A 25,368-nucleotide genomic window follows, 5' to 3' on the forward strand; every position below is an offset into this window, starting at 1 on the left:
TGCCCTTAAAAGGGCATTCAGCTCTTTTACTGCCCAAAGCCCTAATCTAAAAAAAAAAAACACCCCCAAAAAACACTAACCCCAGAATATCTACTCAAGGTTGCTGAAGTCCGGTCATCCATCCTCATCCGGACGGGAAGAAGTCTTCATCCAAGCGGTGACATCTTCCTCCATCTGGGGACAATCTTTATCCCAGTGACGCAGAGCTGTGGAGGCGCGGAGCGGAGCTGTCCAGGACCGGCAATGATATCCAGTGCAAAGCGTCCTCTTCATATGATCACCGCTGTACACTGAAGCTTGAATGCAAGGTACCCGTTTAAAAATGAGGTACCTTGCATTCCTATTGGCTGACATTTTCAAATCAGCCAATAGGATGAGAGCTACTGAAATCCTAGGGGTTAATAGGTTTATTTATTAGTTGCAATGTGGGGGGCCGGCGGTTTAGGGGTTAATAGGTTTATTTAGTGTCGGGAGCGGCGGCTTAGGGGTTAATCACTTTATTTAGCATTGGCTATGTCGGGAGTGGTGGATTAGGGGTTAATAACTTTATTTAGCGTCAGCTATGTCGGGGGGGGCGTTGGATTAGAGGTATTTAGACTAGGGGTTTATGTTAGGGTGTTTACAGCGATTTGCCATTCCACAATCACAGGTGTTAGATTTTTTTCTAACACTCTCTCCCCATTGATGTCTATGGGGGAAAGCGTGCACCAGCACGTAAACTCAGCCCTTGGCTTTTGTGCCATAACGCACAGCACAGGGAGGTTTTTCAGTAACTCGTAATGGCAGCGCTATGGAAAGTGTGGCACTGCTCATTTTATTGCGTTATTTACACACCTGGTATAGCGCAAAACTCGTAATCTAGCCGTAAGTATGCTCTTCAACATTATACAAATGATAACAAAGCAAATTTGATGATATAATCAAATTGGAAACTTTTTGTTTTAGAAATGTTATTACCTATCTAAATCCTAAAAGAAAAATAATGGGCTTTTATAATTCTTTATAATGTTGATCTATTATGCCAGAAGGCTACTCTTAAAGACACTGACCATTGCTGTTTGTAAGGAAGGTGGTCTTAATATGTATCTACATATGTTTGTCACTTAGGTCAGCGGTCCTCAAGGATGTTAGCAATTGTAAAGTTGTCCCCACTTAAAGGGATATTAAGGAAAAAATAAGTACATTTGCAAGAGCACTAGATGGCAGCAGTGTTTGTTGTCATACAATGCTCTAGATTTGCACACTACCTATCTAACGGCTAAATTACGAGTTTTGCGTTACGGTGCGTTATGGTGAGGTACGGCTATACTGCTGAAAAATTGGCCATTGCGCGTGGAATGGCCGGTAACGCATATTACAAGTCGCAGCGGTATAGGCTGTAACGCAAGCATTTTAGCCTTAACGTAACCCTCCATTCCGCACTCAAAAAATGTTGTATTACAGGTTGTGCGGTCCGGCTAAAATGCTTGTGTTACAGCCTATACCTACACAAGCCATTCCGCAATCTGAGACCAGTAGTTATGGATTTTGCAAAACAAAAATGTTTCACAAAACTCATAACTAAAATGTTACAAAGTACACTAACACCCATAAACCACCTATTATCCCCTAAACTGCCACCCTCCTGCATCGCAAATACTATATTAAACCTATTAACCCCTAATCTGTCATCCACCCACATCGCCGACACTAAAATAAACCTATTAACCCCTAAACCGCCGGCCCCCCAAATAGCCAACACTATAATAAACCTATTAACCCCTAAACCGCCAGCCCCCCACATTGCAACTAATAAACTAAACCTATTAACCCCAAAACCGCCAGCCCCCCACATCTCAACTAATAAAACCTATTAATCCCTAAACCGCCAGCCCCCCACATTGCAAAATACTACATTAACCTAACACCCCCTAACTTTAAAAGTTACAATATAACTATCTTAAAATAAATAAAAAATTACCTGTGAAATAAAAAAAAAAAATAAGATTAAGCTATAAATTAACCTAACTTAAAGGGACATGAAACCCAAAATTTTTCTTTCATGATTCAGATAGAGAATACAATTTTAAACAACTTTCCAATTTACTTCTATTATTTAATTTGCTTCCTTTCATTGTTATCCTTTGTTGAAAGGTTTATCTAGGCAAGTTCATGAGCAGAAGATAACCTAGGTCCTAGCTGTTGATTGGTGGCTGCATAAAAATCTCGATTGTGATTGGCTTACTCATGAGTTCAGTTAGAAAACATTAGTGCATTGCTGCTTCTTCAACAAATGATACCAAAAGAATGAAACAAATTAGATAATAGAAGTAAATTACAATGTTGTTTAAAACTGTATTCTCTATCTGAATCATGAAAGAAAAAAATTGGGTTTCATGTCCCTTTAACTATTCTAATAAAATTTAAAAAAATACCAATTAAAAATCCTAAATTACATGAATAAAAAAAACTAACACTACGAAAAAATAAAAAACCTAAATTACAAATTTAAATAAACCTAATACTACAAAAAAATTATAAAAATGTAACATTGCAAAAAATAATAAACACTAAAAATAGAAAAAATAAAAACTCTAATATTACAAAAAATAATAAACGAAATGATCAAAAATAAAAACAATTACACCTAATCTAATAGCCCTATAAAAAAACTCACCCTAACCTAGCAATAAACTACCAATAGCCCTTAAAAGGGCATTTTGTAGGGCATTGCCCTAAATTAAACAGTTATTTTACCTACAAAAAATTACCTAAATCTAAAAAAATCCTAAAATACCCATTGCCCCTAAAGGGGCATTTGTATAGGCATTGCCCTTAAAAGGGCATTCAGCTCTTTTACTGCCCAAAGCCCTAATCTAAAAAAAAAAAACACCCCCAAAAAACACTAACCCCAGAATATCTACTCAAGGTTGCTGAAGTCCGGTCATCCATCCTCATCCGGACGGGAAGAAGTCTTCATCCAAGCGGTGACATCTTCCTCCATCTGGGGACAATCTTTATCCCAGTGACGCAGAGCTGTGGAGGCGCGGAGCGGAGCTGTCCAGGACCGGCAATGATATCCAGTGCAAAGCGTCCTCTTCATATGATCACCGCTGTACACTGAAGCTTGAATGCAAGGTACCCGTTTAAAAATGAGGTACCTTGCATTCCTATTGGCTGACATTTTCAAATCAGCCAATAGGATGAGAGCTACTGAAATCCTAGGGGTTAATAGGTTTATTTATTAGTTGCAATGTGGGGGGCCGGCGGTTTAGGGGTTAATAGGTTTATTTAGTGTCGGGAGCGGCGGCTTAGGGGTTAATCACTTTATTTAGCATTGGCTATGTCGGGAGTGGTGGATTAGGGGTTAATAACTTTATTTAGCGTCAGCTATGTCGGGGGGGCGTTGGATTAGAGGTATTTAGACTAGGGGTTTATGTTAGGGTGTTTACAGCGATTTGCCATTCCACAATCACAGGTGTTAGATTTTTTCTAACACTCTCTCCCCATTGATGTCTATGGGGGAAAGCGTGCACCAGCACGTAAACTCAGCCCTTGGCTTTTGTGCCATAACGCACAGCACAGGGAGGTTTTTCAGTAACTCGTAATGGCAGCGCTATGGAAAGTGTGGCACTGCTCATTTTATTGCGTTATTTACACACCTGGTATAGCGCAAAACTCGTAATCTAGCCGTAAGTATGCTCTTCAACATTATACAAATGATAACAAAGCAAATTTGATGATATAATCAAATTGGAAACTTTTTGTTTTAGAAATGTTATTACCTATCTAAATCCTAAAAGAAAAATAATGGGCTTTTATAATTCTTTATAATGTTGATCTATTATGCCAGAAGGCTACTCTTAAAGACACTGACCATTGCTGTTTGTAAGGAAGGTGGTCTTAATATGTATCTACATATGTTTGTCACTTAGGTCAGCGGTCCTCAAGGATGTTAGCAATTGTAAAGTTGTCCCCACTTAAAGGGATATTAAGGAAAAAATGTCTATCATGCATATTAAATATAAGGAATTAAAAATGTTAATATAAATGTAATTTTACATTATCTATAACATTTATACATCTAGCCCTATTTTATTTTTACTCATGGAAGCACATTTCCATGGTAAATCCCTTACAAAACAAATTAAATCTGACATTTGAGTTATTTCATATTAAATTTACATCCAGAGTAGCAAATCTTACCTAGTTTCACTTGTCCATGGCAGAGACCGATCATAAAGAAAATAAGTAAATAATGCTTCATTTTTTTAAGGTGATGTTAATGGTTTCCAGATGCTGATGTTATGAGGATCTTGTCCTAACGCTCTCTAGTGAAGTTTGCTTTTATACCTGTACAACTGAGGCATGACCTTGATGAACAGGTGTCTAAAAACCATGAGAAAGTTTCTTGTTGACCAGCTGTAGCCACCAGTATCTCTAATGATAAAAATTAAGATTAATTAAATGTAGTTAAAACTGTGTATTTTGAACAGATTTAGTAAAGTAAACAAAACATAACAATAATATGTCAATACAGTTGGTCGTGGAATCCAAGACATTGGAAAAATGCTGAAAATAAGATCTCTCTGCTAAACAAACTATATGTACTAATAAGTCTACTGACTCTATTTATATATATTATATATACACATATACACAAAAATATATTTTTTAAAATACAAAAATAACACCCAAACTGCCCTAACCCCCACCGCAATAACCCCTTCACTACTTAACCCCTATATACACATATTAACACATCAATATGTATGTATATAATCATATACATATTTATTCAAAAATGCTGCGCTACTTACTCCTATCGCTGAGCTCTCATTGGAGCCTATGGAAGCGCAATGCTTCCTAGCAATGCAAACATGAGCGATTTACTTGTAATACCAGCGCACATTATCGTGGAGTGGAGCGCTAATATCGCTTGAGGTATGTATAACTTAGAGGAGAGATGGGAAAGAGGTGATATAAATTAAATCTTATTATTATAGTAAAGAATTTAAATGGATAGGAAGGTCAATATTGAAATTAGCATGGGTGCATTTCAGTTTTAAATTGAAGCATTTTTGCATTATAATTCCATTAGCAAAAATGCTTCTGTAAAAGTTATTACTGTTTTGTTTTTTTAGCAGCATACAAACATATGCTGTGGTGGCTGTGTACCAGTATTTAATGTCAGAAAACCGGAAGACTTAATTTGTGTCATACAAGCCACTGCTGACTCACCGAGAAGGTTTGGTGTTTGAATACTGATGTACAGGCCCTGTAGCGCTGCGGAATCTGTTGGTGCTCTACAAATAACCGATAATAATAATTATTATAAAGTGGAGCGCTAATATCGCTTGAGGTGTCGGAATGACTAGTGGCATATGTTTGTAGCCCACAATCAAAAGCTAGCTCCCAGTAATGTATTGATACTCCTGATCTAGGTATGTTTTTCAACAAAGGACACAAAAAGAACAAAATAAATAAGATAATAGAAGTTAATTGAAAGTCTCTTATAATTGCATGCTCTCTCTGAACTATGAAAGCTTATATATTTTTTTTTTTTTTGCAGATGAACAGCAGTTACAGGGTACACCTCTTGGAAAAAAACCTGGAGAAATCTATTTTTTTCAAGGTCACAATGGAAAACCAGGACTCGAGTGAGCAGGAGATAAAATAAAATCAGCAATCTTTATTACATCCAGTTAAAAAATACATGCTACAGCATGACAGGGTAACCACACATGCAAAATGTATAACGTGTTTTGCGCCCCCTAGTGGCGCTTACTAAGACTCTATGAGTAAGCGTCACAAGGGGGCGTGAAACGCGTTAGTCATTTTGCATGTGTGGTTACCCTGTCATGCTGTAGCATGTAGACTCTATGGGCCAATTTATCAAGCTCCTATAGAGCTTGATGCCCCTTGTTTCTAAAGACCGCTCCTTAATTACATAACTTGCTCAATAACTTATCCGCCCGCTCCAACGCCTGCTCCATGCTCCATAACTTGTCTGCCTGCTCTAAGGCCAGGGACAGAAATCAACCCGATCAAATACGATCGGGCTGATTGACACCCCCTGCTAGCGGCCGATTGGGCGTGAATCTTCAGGGGGCAGCATTGCACCAGCAGTTCACAAGAACTGCTGGTGCAATGATAAATGCAGACAGTATATGCTATCAGCTTTTATCGATGTGCAGCGGACATGATACGCTAGATCTTATAATATCTAAAAAGTGTAAGCAGGGATAGAGGCGCCAATGGTGCAGGTAAATGGTGGTACAGATAGCAATAATAGGCCAGTATACACAGGGTACTCACATTTATTGAAGGCACTCACTTGTACCTATAGAGACGGGCTGGATTTTAGCAGCAATCCAGCTGGCTGATCCAGGGTGAACTGGCTGGTTCGTGGGTGTTAGAGTGCAGATACTCTAAAGTAGCATAGCAAGGCAGTACCATATATAACACTGAGAGTGGGTTTATATAAAAAAATGAATTTATTTAAAACATATAAAAAAGTTTCCCACTCATAACAGTGTTAAAAAAGTAATTGGTACATCAGGAATACATGCGACGCGTTTCTCAGTTAAAACTGTTTCCTCAGGAAACAGTTTTAACTGAGAAACGCGTCGCATGTATTCCTGATGTACCAATTACTTTTTTAACACTGTTATGAGTGGTAAACTTTTTTATATGTTTTAAATAAATTCATTTTTTTATATAAACCCACTCTCAGTGTTATATATGGTACTGCCTTGCTATGCTACTTTAGAGTATCTGCACTCTAACACCCACGAACCAGCCAGTTCACCCTGGATCAGCCAGCTGGATTGCTGCTAAAATCCAGCCCGTCTCTATAGGTACAAGTGAGTGCCTTCAATAAATGTGAGTACCCTGTGTATACTGGCCTATTATTGCTATCTGTACCACCATTTACCTGCACCATTGGCGCCTCTATCCCTGCTTACACTTTTTAGATCTCCTCCTACTGGATGCTGATAGAGAGCTGCTTCCTAGTTCAGCCAGCTGGATTGCTGTTAAAACCCAGCCTGTGTCTACCGGCACAACTGAGTGCCTTCTCATATTGTGAGTACCTAGTGTTCACATACGTTTGTTATACCAAAAATCCCCATTGATCTGCACCATTGGCGCCTCTTTCTTGTTGCTTTATCTTATAATATCTGCTCGCACTATAATAAATATACCCCTCTGAGTAATTGCCACTTGGGGGCGCAAAACACGTTAGACGTTTTGCATGTGTGGTTACCCTGTCATGCTGTAGCATGTATTTTTTTTTAACTTGATGTAATAAAGATTACTGAATTATTGTATCTTTTGCTCACTCAAGTGCTGGTTTTCCGTTGTTCCCTTGATTGTTTGCGGTTTGATCATCCGCTTTCTGGCACTCTAGGACAACAAGTCCTGTCTTTGTTTTTGACCCTTTGCTCTAGCATCTTTGCACTTCCGGATTCAGCATCCGGCCATCACCTAGAGCTGCGGTAGGTGGTGTACAGCATTCAGAAATCTTTTTTTTTCTGGTCTCCCTTGCTGTGGCCAATTAGGAAGATATTGACCTTGTTCTCTGAGCTGAGCAATCACTATGTATAATGTTGCAAGCTCAAGTAAACGTGACCATGATGACCTATCTAGAGACACTGTAACAAGTGCAATTTTGCAGAGTTGGTGTACAGTAGCTGCAGTCTCATACCACTTTGCATAGACACTATATAGTATAATTTTGATAAAAGAAATGCTAACATTTGTAATTAACAAACGCCTAGATTTAGAGTTTGGCGTTAGCCGTCAAAACCAGCGTTAGGGGCTCCTAACGCTGGTTTTGGGCTACCGCTGGTATTTAGAGTTCACTCACATTGCAGCCGCGACTTTTCCATACCGCAGATCCCCCTACGCCATTTGCGTATCCTATCTTTTCAATGGGATCTTTCTAACGCCGGTATTTAGAGTCTTGGCTGAAGTGAGCGTTAGAAATCTAACGACAAAACTCCAGCCGCAGCAAAAAGCCAGGAGTTAAGAGCTTTCTGGGCTAACGCCGGTTCATAAAGCTCTTAACTACTGTGCTCTTAAGTACACTAACACCCATAAACTACCTATGTACCCCTAAACCGAGGCCCCCCCACACCGCCACCACTCTAATAAAAAAATTTAACCCCTAATCTGCTGACCGCACACCGCCGCAACCTACGTTATCCCTATGTACCCCTAATCTGCTGTCCCTAACACCACCGACCCCTATATTTATTAACCCCTAATCTGCCCCCCCCAACATTGCCGCTAACTACCTACAATTATTAACCCCTAATCTGCCGACCGGACCTCACCGCTACTATAATAAAGTAATTAACACCTAATCCGCCTCACTCCCGCCTCAATAACCCTATAATAAATAGTATTAATCCCTAATCTGCCCTCCCTAACATCAACGACACCTAACTTCAAGTATTAACCCCTAATCTGCTGACCGGACCTCACCGCTACTCTATTAAATTTATTAACCCCTAAAGCTAAGTCTAACCCTAACACCCCCCTAAGTTAAATATAATTTAAATCTAACAAAATAAAATAAATCTTATTAAATAAATTATTCCTATTTAAAGCTAAATACTTACCTGTAAAATAAACCCTAATATAGCTACAATATAAATTATAATTATATTGTAGCTATTTTAGGATTTATATTTATTTTACAGGCAACTTTGTATTTATTTTAACCAGGTACAATAGCTATTAAATAGTTAATAACTATTTAATAGCTACCTAGTTAAAATAATTACCAAATTACCTGTAAAATAAATCCTAACCTAAGTTACAATTAAACATAACACTACACTACTGTTCCGATCAGCCAATAGAATGCAAGCTCAATCTGATTGGCTGATTGGATCAGCCAATCAGATTGAACTTGAATCTGATTGGCTGATTCCATCAGCCAATCAGATTTTTTCCTACCTTAATTCCGATTGGCTGATAGAATCCTATCAGCCAATCGGAATTCGAGAGACGTCATCTTGGATGAAGTCCCTTAAAGGAGCCTTCCTTCTGTGTTAGGACGTCGGAAGAAGACGATGGATCCGCGCCGGAGGTCTTGAAGATGGAGCCGCTCGTCGTCGGATGGATGAAGATAGAAGATACCGCTTGAATGAAGATGTTTGCTGGTCCGGATCTACTCTTCTGCCCGGATAGGATGAAGACTTTGGAGCCTCTTCTGGACTTCTTCTTGCCGGATAGGATGAAGACTTTGGGACCCTCTGGAAGAAGACAAGGTAGGAAGATCTTCAGGGTCTTAGTGTTAGGTTTATTTAAGGGGGGTTTCGGTTAGATTAGGGGTATGTGGGTGGTGGGTTGTAATGTTGGGGGGTGGTATTGTGTTTTTATTTACAGGCAAAAGAGCTTATTTCTTTGGGGCATGCCCCGCAAAAGGCCCTTTTAAGGGCTGGTAAGGTAAAAGAGCTTTTCAATTTTAATTTTAGAATAGGGTAGGGCATTTTTTTTTATTTTGGGGGGCTTTGTTATTTTATTAGGGGGCTTAGAGTAGGTGTAATTAGTTTAAAATTGTTGTAATATTTTTATTATGTTTGTAAATTATTTTTATTTTTTTGTAACAGCTTTTTTTATTTTTTGTACTTTAGTTAGTTTATTTAATTGTATTTATTTGTAGGTATTTTATGTAATTAATTTATTGATAGTGTAGTGTTAGGTTTAATTGTAGATAATTGTAGGTATTTTATTTAATTAATTTATTGATAGTGTAGTGTTAGGTTTAATTGTAACTTAGGTTAGGATTTATTTTACAGGTAATTTGGTAATAATTTTAACTAGGTAGCTATTAAATAGTTATTAACTATTTAATACCTATTGTACCTGATTAAAATAAATACGAAGTTGCCTGTAAAATAAATATTAATCCTAAAATAGCTACAATATAATTATTATTTATATTGTAGCTATATTAGGGTTTATTTTACAGGTAATATAGGGGTCGGTGGTGTTAGGGGCAGCAGATTAGGGGTACATAGGTATAATGTAGGTTGTGGCGGTGTACGGAGCGGCAGATTAGGGGATAAAAAAAATATGCAGGTGTCAGTGATAGCGGGGGCGGCAGATTAGGGGTTAATAAGTGTAAGGTTAGGGGTGTTTAGACTCGGGGTACATGTTAGGGTGTTAGGTGCCGACATTGGGGCCTAGTTATCAAGCCGTCAACCTCAAATACGCTGGAATTCCGCAGCGTATTTGTGGCGAGGCTGATTCGCCTTAGTTATCAAAGGCTACAGACTGGCAAAAGTAGAATTTTGTGACGTAAACTTCGATCGCCGGACTCAGTCCGACACAGATAGATTCTTACGTCACTCCACATGTTCTGCACACAAGTACAGCACAATCTGACTACTTTTGCTAGTTATCAAAAAACTAGCAGGTATGCTCTGCACTTTTCCGGCCCAGCGTACCTGGTTTTCAATCCGCCACCCTGGAGGCGGCGGATCCCATAGGAATCAATGGGAGTCTGACCATAGCGAAAGTACAAGTTCGCTGCTGCCAGACATCCCATTGATTCCTATGGGAGCTGTCTACACCTAACACCCTAACATGTACCCCGAGTCTAAACACCACTTATCTGCCCCCCCTACACCACCGCAACTAAATAAAGTTATTACCCCCTAAACCGCCGCTCCCGGAGCCCACCGCAAGCTACTCTATACATATTAACCCCTAAACCACCGCTCCCGGAGCCCACCGCAAGCTACTCTATACATATTAACCCTTAAACCGCCGCTCCCGGAGCCCACCGCAACTATAATATATGTATTAACCCCTAAACCGCCGCTCTCGGAGCCCACCGCAACTATAATAAATGTATTAACCCCTAAACCACCGCTCCCGGAGCCCACCGCAACTATAATATATGTAATAACCCCTAAACCGCCGCTCCCGGACCCTGCCACAACCTATATTAAATTTATTAACCCCTAATCTGCCCCCCCTACACCGTCGCCACCTATAATACATTTATTAACCCCTATCCTGCCCCCCACTACACCGCCGCCACTGTAATAAATTTATTAACCCCTAAACCTAAGTCTAACACTAACCCTAACACCCCGCTAACTTAATTATTAATTAAATAAATCTAAATAATATTTCTATTATGAACTAAATTAATCCTATTTAAAACTAAATACTTACCTTTAAAATAAACCCTAATATAGCTACAATATAAATAATAATTATATTGTAGCTATCTTAGGATTTATTTTTATTTTACAGGTAACTTTCAATTTATTTTAACTAGGTACATTAGCTATTAAATAGTTATTAACTATTTAATAGCTTACCTATAAAGAGAAATTAACCTGTAAAATAAAAAATAACCTAAATTACAATTACACCTAACACTAAACTATACTTTAATAAATTATTCCTATTTAAAACTAAATACTTACCTGTAAAATAAACCCTAAGATAGCTACAATGTAATTAATAATTACATTGTAGCTATTTTAGGAATTATATTTATTTTACAGGTAACTTTGTATTTATTTTAGCTAGTTAGAATAGTTATTAAATAGTTATTAACTATTTAATAACTACCTAGCTAAAGAAATACAAAATTACCTGTAAAATAAATCCTAACCTAAGTTACAATTAAACCTAACACTACACTATCATTAAATAAATTAAACAAATTAACTACAAATAACTACAATTAAATACAATTACATAAACTAACTAAAGTGCAAAAAAAAAAAGCTAAGTTACAAAAAATAAAAAAATAGGTTACAAACATTTAAAAAATATTACAATGTTAAGCTACTTACACCTAATCTAAGCCCCCTAATAAAATAGCAAACCCCCCCAAAATAAAAAAAAATGCCCTACCCTATTCTAAATTTAAAAAGTTCAAAGCTCTTTTACCTTACCAGCCCTTAAAAGGGCCATTTGTGGGGCATGCCCCAAAGAATTCAGCTCTTTTGCCTGTAAAAGAAAAATACAACCCCCCCCAACATTAAAACCCACCACCCACATACTCCTAATCTAACCCAAACCCCCCTTAAAATAACCTAACACTAATCCCCTGAAGATCATCCTACCTTGAGCTGTCTTCACTCAGCCGAGCAGCGATGGAACCGAAGAGGAGACCCAGAGCGGCAGAAGTTATCCTCCAAGCGGCGCTGAAGAAATCTTCCATCCAATGAAGTGATCCTCCAAGCGGCGCTGAAGAAGTCTTCCATCCGGGCAATGTCATCTTCCAAGAGGCGCTGAAGAAGTCTTCTATCCGGGCGATGTCATCTTCCAAGCGGGGTCTTCAATGTTCATCCCGCCGACGCGGAACATCCTTCTTTACCGACGGACTACCGACGAATGAAGGCTCCTTTAAGGGATGTCATCCAAGATGGCGTCCCTTCAATTCCGATTGGCTGATAGAATTCTATCAGCCAATCGGAATTAAGGTAGGAAAAATCTGATTGGCTGATTGAATCAGCCAATCAGATTCAAGTTCAATCCGATTGGCTGATCCAATCAGCTAATCAGCTTGAGCTCGCATTCTATTGGCTGATCGGAACAGCCAATAGAATGCAAGCTCAATCTGATTGGCTGATTGGATCAGCCAATCGGATTGAATTTGAATCGGATTGGCTGATTCAATCAGCCAATCAGATTTTTCCTACCTTAATTCCGATTGGCTAATAGAATCCTATCAGCCAATCGGAATTGAAGGGACGCCATCTTGGATGACGTCCCTTAAAGGAGCCTTCATTCGTCGGTAGTCCGTCGGTAAAGAAGGATGTTCCGCGTCGGCGGGATGAACATTGAAGACCCCGCTTGGAAGATGACATTGCCCGGATAGAAGACTTCTTCAGCACCTCTTGGAAGATGACATTGCCCGGATGGAAGACTTCTTCAGCGCCGCTTGGAGGATCACTTCATCGGATGGAAGATTTCTTCAGCGCCACTTGGAGGATAACTTCTGCCGCTCTGGGTCTCCTCTTCGGTTCCATCGCTGCTCGGCTGAGTGAAGACAACTCAAGGTAGGATGATCTTCAGGGGATTAGTGTTAGGTTATTTTAAGGGGGGTTTGGGTTAGATTAGGGGTATGTGGGTGGTGGGTTTTAATGTTGGGGGGAGGTTGCATTTTTCTTTTACAGGCAAAAGAGCTGAATTCTTTGGGGCATGCCCCACAAATGGCCCTTTTAAGGGCTGGTAAGGTAAAAGAGCTTTGAACTTTTTTAATTTAGAATAGGGTAGGGCATTTTTTTATTTTGGGGGGGTTTGTTATTTTATAAGGGGGCTTAGATTAGGTGTAAGTAGCTTAAAATTGTTGTAATATTTTTTAAATGTTTGTAACTTATTTTTTTTATTTTTTGTAACTTAGCTTTTCATATTTTTTGTACTTTAGTTAGTTTATGTAATTGTATTTAATTGTAGTTATTTGTAGGTAATTTATTTAATTTATTTAATGATAGTGTTAGGTGTAATTGTAACTTAGGTTAGTTTTTATTTTACAGGTTAATTTCTCTTTATTTTAGCTAGGTAAGCTATTAAATAGTTAATAACTATTTAATAGCTATTGTACCTAGTTAAAATAAATTGAAAGTTACCTGTAAAATAAATATAAATCCTAAGATAGCTACAATATAATTATTATTTATATTGTAGCTATATTAGGGTTTATTTTAAAGGTAAGTATTTAGTTTTAAATAGGATTAATTTAGTTCATAATAGAAATATTATTTAGATTTATTTAATTAATATTTAAGTTAGGGGGGTGTTAGGGTTAGTGTTAGACTTAGGTTTAGGGGTTAATAATTTTATTACAGTGGCGGCGGTGTAGTGGGGGGCAGGATAGGGGTTAATAAATTTATTATAGGTGGCGACGGTGTAGGGGGGCAGGATAGGGGTTAATAAATTTAATATAGGTTGCGGCGGGGTCAGAGAGCGGCGGTTTAGGGGTTAAACTATTTATTTAGTTGCGGCGAGGTGCAGGATCAGCAGGATAGGGGTTAATAACTTTATTATAGAGGGTAACGGTATAGGGGGGCAGGATAGGGGGTACTAGGTATAATGTAGGTGGCGGTGGGCTCCGGCAGCGGCGGTTTAGGGGTTAATACATTTATAAGAGTTGCGGCAGGGTCTAGGAGCGGCGGTTTAGGGGTTAATACATTTATAAGAGTTGCGGCAGGGTCTAGGAGCGGCGGTTTAGGGGTTAGTAACTTTATTTAGTTGCGGGGGGCTCCGGGGGCACCGGTATAGGGGGTAGAACAGTGTAGTTAGTGTGGGTGCTTAGTGACAGGCTAGCAAGAAAGCTGTGAAAAAGCCGAAGAGCAGCGAGATCGGATGAGTGATAACTCTCACAGTCCGCTGCTCATCGCCGTACTTGGTGCGCGGATTTTTGACAGCTTTTTTGATAACTTTGGCGAATTTTTGCAGGTCCGCGGCGGCAATGTTAGGCGAGCTTAGGCGGGCGTATTGGGCCGGCGAAGGCAGGAAAAGTAGACACGTTGATAACTAGGCCCCATTGGAAGTGTTTTCCCATAGGAAACAATGGGGCTGCGTTAGGAGCTGAACGCTGCTTTTTTGCAGGTGTTAGGTTTTTTTTCAGCTCAAACTGCCCCATTGTTTCCTATGGGGGAATCGTGCACGAGCACGTTTTTGAAGCTGGCCGCGTCCGTAAGCACTGCTGGTATTGAGAGTTGCAGTGGCGGTAAATTATGCTCTACGCTCCTTTTTTGAAGCCTAACGCAGCCATTCTGTGAACTCTAAATACCAGCGGTATTTAAAAGGTGCGGGGGGAAAAAACCCAGCGTTAGCTACGCGGGTCGTTACCGACAAAACTCTAAATCTAGCCGAAAGCCTTTAACTGAAAAATTCCAAATGTGACCTATTTTATAAGATTGGAAAGGAACTCTCGATAGAGCATAACAGAGGATCTATTTTATTAAATGATTCATTCCTCTGTTGATTGAGATTGTTATAAAAAATGTTTAGCTGAGTAATGAAACCAACTTGCAATATACTTTCAATATTTAGTGTAATTTAGTAGTAAAAATTGTGGATTTTCTAATTCTCAGAACTGGAAATGTACCTTGCTGACTTCTGACTTGGTGGCTACATAAATATGTCCTTGGTTCATCAGATGTGTACAGCCAGCTCCCAGTAGTGCATTGGTGCTCTGGAGTTGATTTTAAAGGGACATTAAACACTAAATAAATGCCAGATAGAATAATGCATTAAAAGAAAAGATTAGTCTGAGAATAACATGCAGATGTATTTTTTAAAGTTTCATTAGCTGTTTAAATATTGACAAAATAAGTGTAAAGTGAGGGAGGCGGAGCTAGCCTGCACCAAGATGGACGCAGGCTTTTAGAGCTCCGAAGTGAGATCGGTGAGAAATATACATAGCAGCTCTGGAAATGTGAAATATTCACTGCAACCAGCAAATTATACCTGCTTACGCATAGCGGAATAACTTTTTCAAGCCTGCTTGACCGGCTTTACGGAATACCTGTCACTAGCTATAAAGGCACGGAACGGCCGCCCATGTGGCACGTTAACAGACTCCAAAGCACTCCCGACTACCTCTTCAGCCTGTTGGGACCAAATATGCCGATCGGATGAGACTCCTACTGACCTGCAATTGCGGAGGGAGCTTGGATTGTACCGGAGGGGTGTATGGACTGTTGAGTGCAACGCGTCGTTGATTACTAACTTGCTCAGGGCCTATACATGAGACTTTCATAGTTATATCTGACCCTTGATACTGAGCAATCCTTGTACTGAGAATGTGACATACATAAAACAGGGGACACACTGATAATCATTTGGGCTGCAACCACTTCAGGGATATAACGCCTGCTCTAAAAATTCTCTGGGCACACTATGGCTTTATTCTGAGCCCCATCTTAACCTCTATGCTGTGAATCCACAAGCTAAGACAAGGAACTGATTTACATCAGTATATTTCATAACATCTGAATTGGGCTCTATCTGGAGGACTGCGATTGTGACTGTGAACTCAAGCACCCTGTTGCACAGTGACTTTCCATTTAGCTACTATACACAGCTCCTCTATGGCTTCAAGGAGGGGGCCCAGATCTGATAAACCTAGCAAGAGCACAACTACTACATCTTCAAAAGTCCACTCTTTCTTCAAAAACATGGAAAGCTCCACTCTACATCCCACCTCTCCTCCACAGGATTTACCACCTACTCAATCTGCTACTGACAACCACACAGAGGATGACAACACTCTCACAAAAGCAGATATTCTGTCCCTTCCCTCAAAGGAAGACTTCACCAACTTTATATCCCAAGTGAGTTCTATGATTAAATCAAGCCTCACCGAAGTTAAAAAGGAAATAAATGAAATTGGCAACAGAATAATGCACCTTCAGGAAGATGTGGAACAAACAGACAGTCTTCTAGATCAACAAATTAGTCATACCTCTCACCACTCTAACTTAATTCAACAATTGCAAGATCAGGTTGAAGACCTGGATAATAGAGGCAGATGCCAAAACATCAGGATCCGGGGGGTCCCTGAATCCATTAAATCTGCAGATCTGCTGCCCTTCCTCCAAAGACTGTTTAATGAGCTTATGAGCGAAGGAAATCCCGATGGAGGACCTGTGGAATATCAGCTGGATAGATACCATCGCGCCTTGCGACCACCACCCAGAGATTCAGCCCCTCCTCGGGACATTATACTACAATTCACCAGTTTTAGAGAGTTGAAAATTCCTTACCGCTGGGGATTCCCTTTTTGTCTGAAAGTCACCAAGAACAATTCCACAGTAATATATAGATCTCCAGAGGACCTAGAAGCATTTTGTTCCCAGCTGGGAATCATAGCCCCCGATTTGCCATCCACTCAGGAACCTGCCCTAATCCCACTGGAGCAGAGACCCCAGCGTCAGGAGTGGAGTAAGGTCACCCGCCACAAACGCAGCAAAGCTCCAAATAAAAACCAACTAGCAGATCAAGATCAGATTACTTGAAAAGTACTCAGTGCCACCCTGTTTGCAGGGCATCATTTATATTTCCCCTGTCTCTTAAATATACTAAGGATCAGAATACACCTAGTGTATCACAACTGTTAGATAATGTACATGTAGCCATGCACCTGTCTATATATTTGAGTCCATAAGAAGTTAACATGCTAATTTTTTTTGACTATGACATTTCCATCCCTTAACGATATTTGAAAACCGACCTGCTACCATGAGTTGTAGCAGTCAGTTTCCCCTCCCCTAGACCTTCTCTTTGGAGAATTTGTGAGAATTCTTTAAGGATGGTATTGTATACCGTTGTTTATGTTATGTTTATTGTTATAAAACTTATATGTGTTTTTTGCCATTCCAGAATTGTTTTCTCTACCTACTCATCCATTCCATATCCTTTCCCTACACTCCTCCCCTGGTCCAACTGGGATATTTGTAATGCCGGGAACCTCATTTGCCAGGTAAGCCTATACTCTTATTCACAGCTGACTAGTAGCTTTACACGACATAGCTATCTCCTCCAGATCTACACTAATTTTTCTTACTTCCATTAACGAATCATGGCATGCCAGACACTGAATATAGTTACACAGAACGCCAAAGGGCTGAACTCCCCCACTAAACGATCAGTAGCTTTGTCATGGTTTAAAAAAATCAAAGGCGGACATAGTCCTTGTACAGGAGACCCATTTCCCTCTGGATTCACCACCCACATTTACCAATAGGGATTTCCCAACAGGGTATTTTGCCCATAACTCTAGGAAGAGCGGGGGAGTGGGGATACTTATTAGTAGAAAGGTACCTTTTCAGCCAGATAAAGTCGAAGCTGATCAAGGAGGTAGATGGCTTATTGTCACAGGTCTTATTCACAATCGGCCCATCACCCTGGTAAACATATACGCTCCCAATACCAAACAAACCAAATTTTTACATAAATTGAAATGACACATACTCTCACACTAGAAAGGCCCTCTAATTCTAGCTGGAGATTGCAATTTGGTTTTAGACCCTTCTCTAGATTGCTCCTCAGGCCGAAGCTGCGCCCACCCCAAAACTCTGACTGATACTATTTCGATAATCCAGGACCTAGCTCTGCTGGATACATGGAGACTAAAACACCCCTCACAACACTCATACACCTTTTACTCTAATTCCCACAAGTTACTCACGAATTGATTATATCTTCATAGACCAGCTCTTATATGAACAGGTTAAAGACATTGACATTACACCAACAACTTGGTCTGACCACGCTCTGGTATCCCTAAGCCTAAAATGGCTAAATACACCCCTATCCCCATTTATATGGAGATTAGATGAATCCCTACTTAAAAATGATAGCATAATTAAACAACTGGCGGAAACCATAGAGGAATACTTTAGACTAAATAATACAGATAATATCTCTCCCCACACCCTTTGGGAAGCCCATAAAACTGTTATACGAGGCGAACTCATTAAACATAAAGCAATTCTAAAGAAGCAATACAGAACACAGTATGAAAGTACTCTACGATCTATACACACCCTAGAGAGGCGGCATCAGGAGACACCTCATGATGTTTCCCTGTCAAATCAGCTTAGACACCACAGAAATGAACTCAATCGTCTGCTGTACTTAGAAGCTCAAACTAGAGCTCTATACCTTAAGAAACTACACCTAGCTAGATAAAACAAAATAGGCCCGTCTTTGGCTAGAACACTTAAAGAACGCAAACTCAATTCCTATGTACATAAAATACTAGATACATCCGGGGATTTAGCGGTAGGTAGCCTCTCGATTGCGGTTAAATTTAAAAAATATTATAGTAATCTTTATAACCTACCGACACCATGCCTAGCAAGTACTCCCTCAGCCATGGAACAATATATCGCGGAAGCCTTGCTCCCTAAGATACCCAGTGATCTAGCAGAGACACTAGATAGACCAATAACACACCAAGAGGTATTGGCAGCCATAAAATCCTTACCCTCTCATAAAAGCCCAGGCCCAGACGGATTCTCTAATCTGTACTATAAGCAATACAGGAACTTATTATCCCCACACCTCACACGACTATTTCAATCCATAGACAAAGGCGAAACATGGTCTAAAAGCTCTCTCGAGGCTCACATTTCGCTAATAGCTAAGCCTGGTAAAGATCCCACTCTGGTAGGTAACTATAGACCAATCTCACTGCTGAACACTGACCTAAAACTTTACGCCAAGATACTGGCAACTCGAATTAATCTAATTCTTCCCCAAGTCATCCATGTCGATCAAACGGGTTTCATACCAAAAAGAGAAGCGCGAGACAATACTATTCGAGTCCTACATTTGATTGAACAGTCCAGCCGGTAAGACATACCTTCTATCCTAATCTCTACAGATGCTGAAAAAGCGTTTGATCGGCTGGACTGGAATTTCTTAAAACATAGTTTGGGGGCATTCGGCTTCGGTTCTGTTATGACCCAAAGGATTTTTAGCTTATACTCTCACCCCACTGCAAGGGTACTGGTAAATGGGACACTATCTGATAGCTTCAACATACAAAACGGCACGAGACAGGGGTGTCCTCTGTCTCCTCTGCTTTTTGCTATTTCAATTGAAATACTACCGTCGCACGTAAGAAATAATCCCCAAATAAAAGGATTGAGGTTAGGTCCTAACACATATAAACTTACCCTCTACGCCGACGACGTCCTCATCCTGCTCACTCAGCCATCAAAATCCCTGCCACACTTGTTAGGTGAATTCGATAGATTTGGCAGTCACTCCAATTTCCTGATCAATGCCCAAAAATCAGAAGTTAATATGCGGAGAGGAGACTTTGAAGCCCTTAGAGCCCAATGTCAATACAGACTTCTACACAATAAAATCAAATACTTCGGTATTAACCTTGCCCCAACTATCAATAAAGTATTCAAATACAACTATTTACTCATTTTGCATAAACTTAAGAGAGACTTTGATACCTGGCAGACCAGACCTATCTCCTGGTGGGATAGGATTCAGTCGGTCAAGATGACCATCCTCACTGGGGGTCTCCTGGTACACTAGCACACATCTGGTGGCATTGCCCGAAACTGTTTCCCTTCTGGGAGGCGGTCACCGCACATTTGAAAGTTGTCATGGGGGACCGGTTTAGTGTGTCTCCCCTTACAGCCCTTCTAAGCCTTAACCCAGGTAAAATATGCAAAATTCAATGGAAACTCCTGCAGTACTGCCTTAATAGTGCCAGGCTACTTATTGCCCGCAGGTGGAAGTCCACAGCTGTGCCCACATTGCAAGATCTTCAGGGGCTTAGTGTTAGGTTTATTTAAGGGGGTTTGGGTTAGATTAGGGGTATGGGGCTGGTGGGTTGTAATGTTGGGGGGGGTATTGTATGTTTTTTTTTACAGGCAAAAGAGCTGAATTCTTTGGGGCATGCCCCGCAAAGGGCCTGTTCAGGGCTGGTAAGGTAAAAGAGCTTTGAACTTTTGTAATTTAGAATAGGGTAGGGCATTTTTTTATTTTGGGGGTCTTTGTTATTTTATTAGGGGGCTTAGAGTAGGTGTAATTAGTTTAAAATTGTTGTAATTTTTTTCTAATGTTTGTAAATATTTTTTTATTTTTTGTAACTTAGTTGTTTTTTATTTTTTGTACTTTAGTTAGTTTATTTAATTGTATTTATTTGTAGGAATTGTATTTAATTTATTTATTGATAGTGTAGTGTTAGGTTTAATTGTAGATAATTGTAGGTATTTTATTTAATTTATCTATTGATAGTGTAGTGTTAGGTTTAATTGTAGATAATTGTAGGTATTTTATTTAATTAATTTATTGATAGTATAGTGTTAGGTTTAATTGTAACTTAGGTTAGGATTTATTTTACAGGTAATTTTGTAATTATTTTAACTATTTTAGCTATTAAATAGTTCTTAACTATTTAATAGCTATTGTACCTGGTTAAAATAAATACAAAGTTACCTGTAAAATAAATATTAATCCTAAAATAGCTATAATATAATTATAATTTATATTGTAGCTATATTAGGGTTTATTTTACAGGTAAGTATTTAGCTTTAAATAGTATTAATTTATTTAATAAGAGTTAATTAATTTTGTTAGATTTAAATTATATTTAATTTAGGGGGGTGTTAGTGTTAGGGTTAGACTTAGCTGTAGGGGTTAATACATTTATTAGAATAGTGGTGAGCTCCAGTCGGCAGATTAGGGGTTAATGTTTGAAGTTAGGTGTCGGCGATGTTAGGGAGGGCAGATTAGGGGTTAATACTATTTATTATAGGGTTATTGAGGCGGGAGTGAGGCGGATTAGGGGTTAATAACTTTATTATAGTAGCGCTCAGGTCCGGTCGGTAGATTAGGGGTTAATAAGTGTAGTTAGGTGGAGGCGACGTTGGGGGCGGCAGATTAGGGGTTAATAAATATAATATAGGGGTCGGCGATGTTAGGGCAGCAGATTAGGGGTACATAGGGATAATGTAGGTGGCGGGGGTGTACGGAGAGGCAGATTAGGGGTTAAAAATAATATGCAGGGTTCAGCGATAGCGGAGGCGGCAGATTAGGGGTTAATAAATGTAAGGTTAGGGGTGTTTAGACTCGGGGTACATGTTAGAGTGTTAGGTGCAGACGTAGGAAGTGTTTCCCCATAGGAAACAATGGGGCTGCGTTAGGAGCTGAACGCGGCTTTTTTGCAGGTGTTAGGTTTTTTTTCAGCTCAAACAGCCCCATTGTTTTCTATGGGGGAATCGTGCACGAGCACGTTTTTTAAGCTGGCCGCGTCCGTAAGCAACTCTGGTATCGAGAGTTGCAGTGGAGGTAAATATGCCTGTACGCTCCCTTTTTGGAGCCTAACGCAGCCATTCTATGAACTCTCAATACCAGAGGTATTTAAAAGGTGCGGCCAGAAAAAAGCCAGCGTTAGCTACGTGGGTCGTTACCGACAAAACTCTAAATCTAGGCGTTAGTGTCTATAAAATAATAACAGCTACCATGTTGTAACTTAGGTTACATTCTCTGTTGTGGCCAATTAGGAACAGTTATAAATAGATCACTAGAGTGTGCAGCCAATGGCTGTGTGGAATATAATAGTGTTCTGCACTTCCATTTCTAACAGGAACTGAAAAGCTCACAATTTCAGAATGGAATTATAGGAAAAGGGGACAAAATAAATAATGAAAGTATTTTGCAGAGTATATATATATATATATATATATATATATATATATATATATATATGTATATGATTGATCATTTTATATTACTATCACAAAGTATTTAATGCCCCTTTATTGATATATTTAACTATTTTGCAGCAGTTAAAAACACATAGTAAAATGAAACTTCTTTATGCCACTTTAAATGATAAAATTATATTCTTTAGCCCTCCCAAACTAAAATGTACGACAGATATATAGCAAATCCTTGTTTACAGCCCCAGTGTATGGTTTCAGATTCATTAGAAACCTCAAAACAAATACAGATATTAATAGCAGTAAAATAATTTTTTTTGTAAGAATAAACAAATTAAAATAGGGTATTTGCTGAAATAACCCCACCACCCCAAGTTCCAGTGGAAAGTGTCTGGGGGGGGGGGGGGACAAAAGAATTTGTAGCCTATTAAATAATTTTGTGTATATGCATTACTTAATTTAAACCTGTAGTGCAATAAAGTTTATCCTAATCACTGTGATTTTTTTTTTATTCTGTAGCCAACACTAGAAAAAGTAAAAGTTATTATAAAGAAGTGTTTATCTAGCAAAACAAATAACTTACCAGCTACTGACTTCGGTTTTCTTATAGGTATATGTTATTAAACAGTACCAGAACTGTCAGAGGGTGTCTTCTTCCATAAACATTTACTAGATTTATAGTCATCTGCATTGTGAGTTATTCCATATTGCAAAACAGGAGCTACAAAAGAGCCATTCATTCCAGTCATAGATCAGCAGTCAGATTCAGCCTTTTCCTCATCTTCCTTTCATATTAACTGAAGAAATCTTTCTCTAGGGTTTACCAGCAGTCAGGTGTCATTTGGTAGGCAAAACACACGTTGCCTTTATTTACACAAGTGCCTAGCGATGGATCATCTAATCTACTGATAAACAAGTTCAAACACATTTATATAATACATATTTAAAATTAGACTAAGAAGTTGCAGTATTAACATATATCTGTTACAGGGCTAAACACATTTAGATTAAACCTATGGAGCCATACAGAAATGTGACTGGTCAGCTACATGTTTTTTTAAGAGCCAGGTATGGTACTTGTATATAATTATATGCAGATTAGATCTAAAATTCTTGGAGCCTGGGTCTTGTGATTGCTCAAGGACTGTAAATTAGAATGGAAAGTTTGAAATAGTGCAAAAGCAGTTGATTCATTTGCATGCAGATTTGGGAATGTTGGAAGAATTATAGTAAATATACAAAATTTGCATTTGGAGCTTATTGTTTTACCTCATAGGTATTGCAAGTTTTACACAGTGTATAAATTTATGTATTTTAAATTTTTAAATGAGCCTTAGAGGCCTATTTATCAAAGGTCTGTCAGACCTGATCTGACAGTGCGGATCAGGTCCGATAGACATCGCTGAATGCGAGGGTCCGGACAGAAGCTCAAAACAAATATGTCCACTTTATTGAATCAAAAAATCCAAGATAGCGTATCGTAAAAACAGCAATAATGCAATGCAATGATGCAAAAAAGCAAAATAAAGGGTAGCTATGGCCAAGATGCTAGGGCTGTTAGGAGCACTGGTATGGGCTTGGTCTGACGCGTTTCAGCTCCTATTGAGCCTTACTCATAGACTGCATGCTGCCCATTAACACTATGCAAATTAATATAGGCTTACCTAACTAGTGATTGGTTGTTAGAGCCCTATCCTGCTGACCAATGTCTAAAGCGGTGGGGAGCAATACCCAGCTAGCTTGTCATTTTGAGAAAGTATATAATGAACTGGTGTCAAAGCTTAAGGCTACCTCATGTATATCTAAAGTAATATATGTATATACACCTCATGATTTTAAACACAAATTATTATTTATTCCTTGTATAGACAAAAATAATGATAGCTATCATAATAGGAAGTACAAAATAATATGTTTACCATGATGTATTTACCTTAGAGATAATTTGAAGATTAATATTTAAAGTGACAGTGTCATTATATAGCATACTTGAATATGCATATTCTAAAAATGTGTATGCACTCTCTCTTGCAAGATGGATAACCACTGTAAATATACAAAATGTTGAGGATTCCTACTATCTATTTTGAAGTTCGTCTACAGATATATTAGAATATTCATATCCCTTGTATTTTTAGGATTAAAAATTATTAGTTTCCTTGACACTTTGAGTGAGCCATCCTCTTTTCATAGAGAAAGTGGGACCAACTCAATTTACCAATGGTTGATCAAATCTGTCTTTATGTTTAAACCTGATGGTTGTCTTGTCCCTAAGGTGAAGATCCAGAAGGCCTCCTTTTTAACCCCTTAATGACCGCAGCACTTTTCCATTTTCTGTCCGTTTGGGACCAAGGCTATTTTTACATTTCTGCGGTGTTTGTGTTTAGCTGTAATTTTCCTCTTACTCATTTACTGTACCCACACATATTATATACCGTTTTTCTCGCCATTAAATGGACTTTCTAAAGATACCATTATTTTCATCATATCTTTTAATTTACTATAAAAAAATTTATAAAATATGAGGAAAAAATTGAAAAAAACACACTTTTTTAACTTTGACCCTCAAAATCTCCTACACTTCAACAACTACCAAAAAACTCCCATGCTAAATAGTTTCTAAATTTTGTCCTGAGTTTAGAAATACTCAATGTTTACATGTTCTTTGCTTTTTTTGCAAGTTATAGGGCAATAAGTACAAGTAGCACTTTGCTATTTCCAAAAATTTTTAAAAAAAATTAGCGATAGTTACATTGGAACACTGATATCTGTCAGGAATCCCTGATTAACCCTTCACATATATATATTTTTTAAAAGAACACAACCTAAGGTATTAAACATGGAGTATTTTGACTCTTTCCATGCAACTATTTTACCACCAATCTATGCCAAAGTTTGAAAAAAAAAAAAAAAATGGTGATTTTTTGACAAAATAGCAATTCAAGAATACATTTACTGAGAACGTTAAGGGTTACTGCCAAATAACACCCCAATATGTCTTCAGCAGCATCTCCTGAGTACAGTGATACCACCCATGTATAGGTCTGTTGGGTTCTCTGGGGGCTAAAAGGCCTTATTTTTAGGGGGCGCATTCCAGTTTTTTAATTTGGAATTTTCACATCTGTCGTCATGCACCCATGTCCTATTTGGGACATTTCTGAAGCCGGACAATGCAAATTACCCCCATCAAACCATATATTTT

At 38.8% G+C, this 25,368-nt stretch overlaps 1 protein-coding gene across 1 annotated transcript in view; it reads right to left on the reverse strand.

Annotated features, from left to right (window-relative positions):
• LOC128662445 (uncharacterized) overlaps positions 1–22,930 on the reverse strand; it is a 60,882-nt gene extending 37,952 nt beyond the window's left edge. Inside the window, exons 1-2 of the mRNA XM_053716234.1 lie at positions 22,750–22,930; positions 4,186–4,419 (exon numbers count right to left, since the gene is read on the reverse strand). Of these exons, the coding sequence (XP_053572209.1) occupies positions 4,186–4,246 (61 nt within the window). The 5' untranslated portion in view covers positions 4,247–4,419; positions 22,750–22,930. The remainder of the gene's footprint in view (positions 1–4,185; positions 4,420–22,749) is intronic.
• Between the last annotated feature and the right edge of the window lie 2,438 nt (positions 22,931–25,368).

This window comes from Bombina bombina, chromosome 6 (genome assembly GCF_027579735.1).
Source record: "Bombina bombina isolate aBomBom1 chromosome 6, aBomBom1.pri, whole genome shotgun sequence".
Lineage (NCBI taxonomy): Eukaryota > Metazoa > Chordata > Amphibia > Anura > Bombinatoridae > Bombina > Bombina bombina.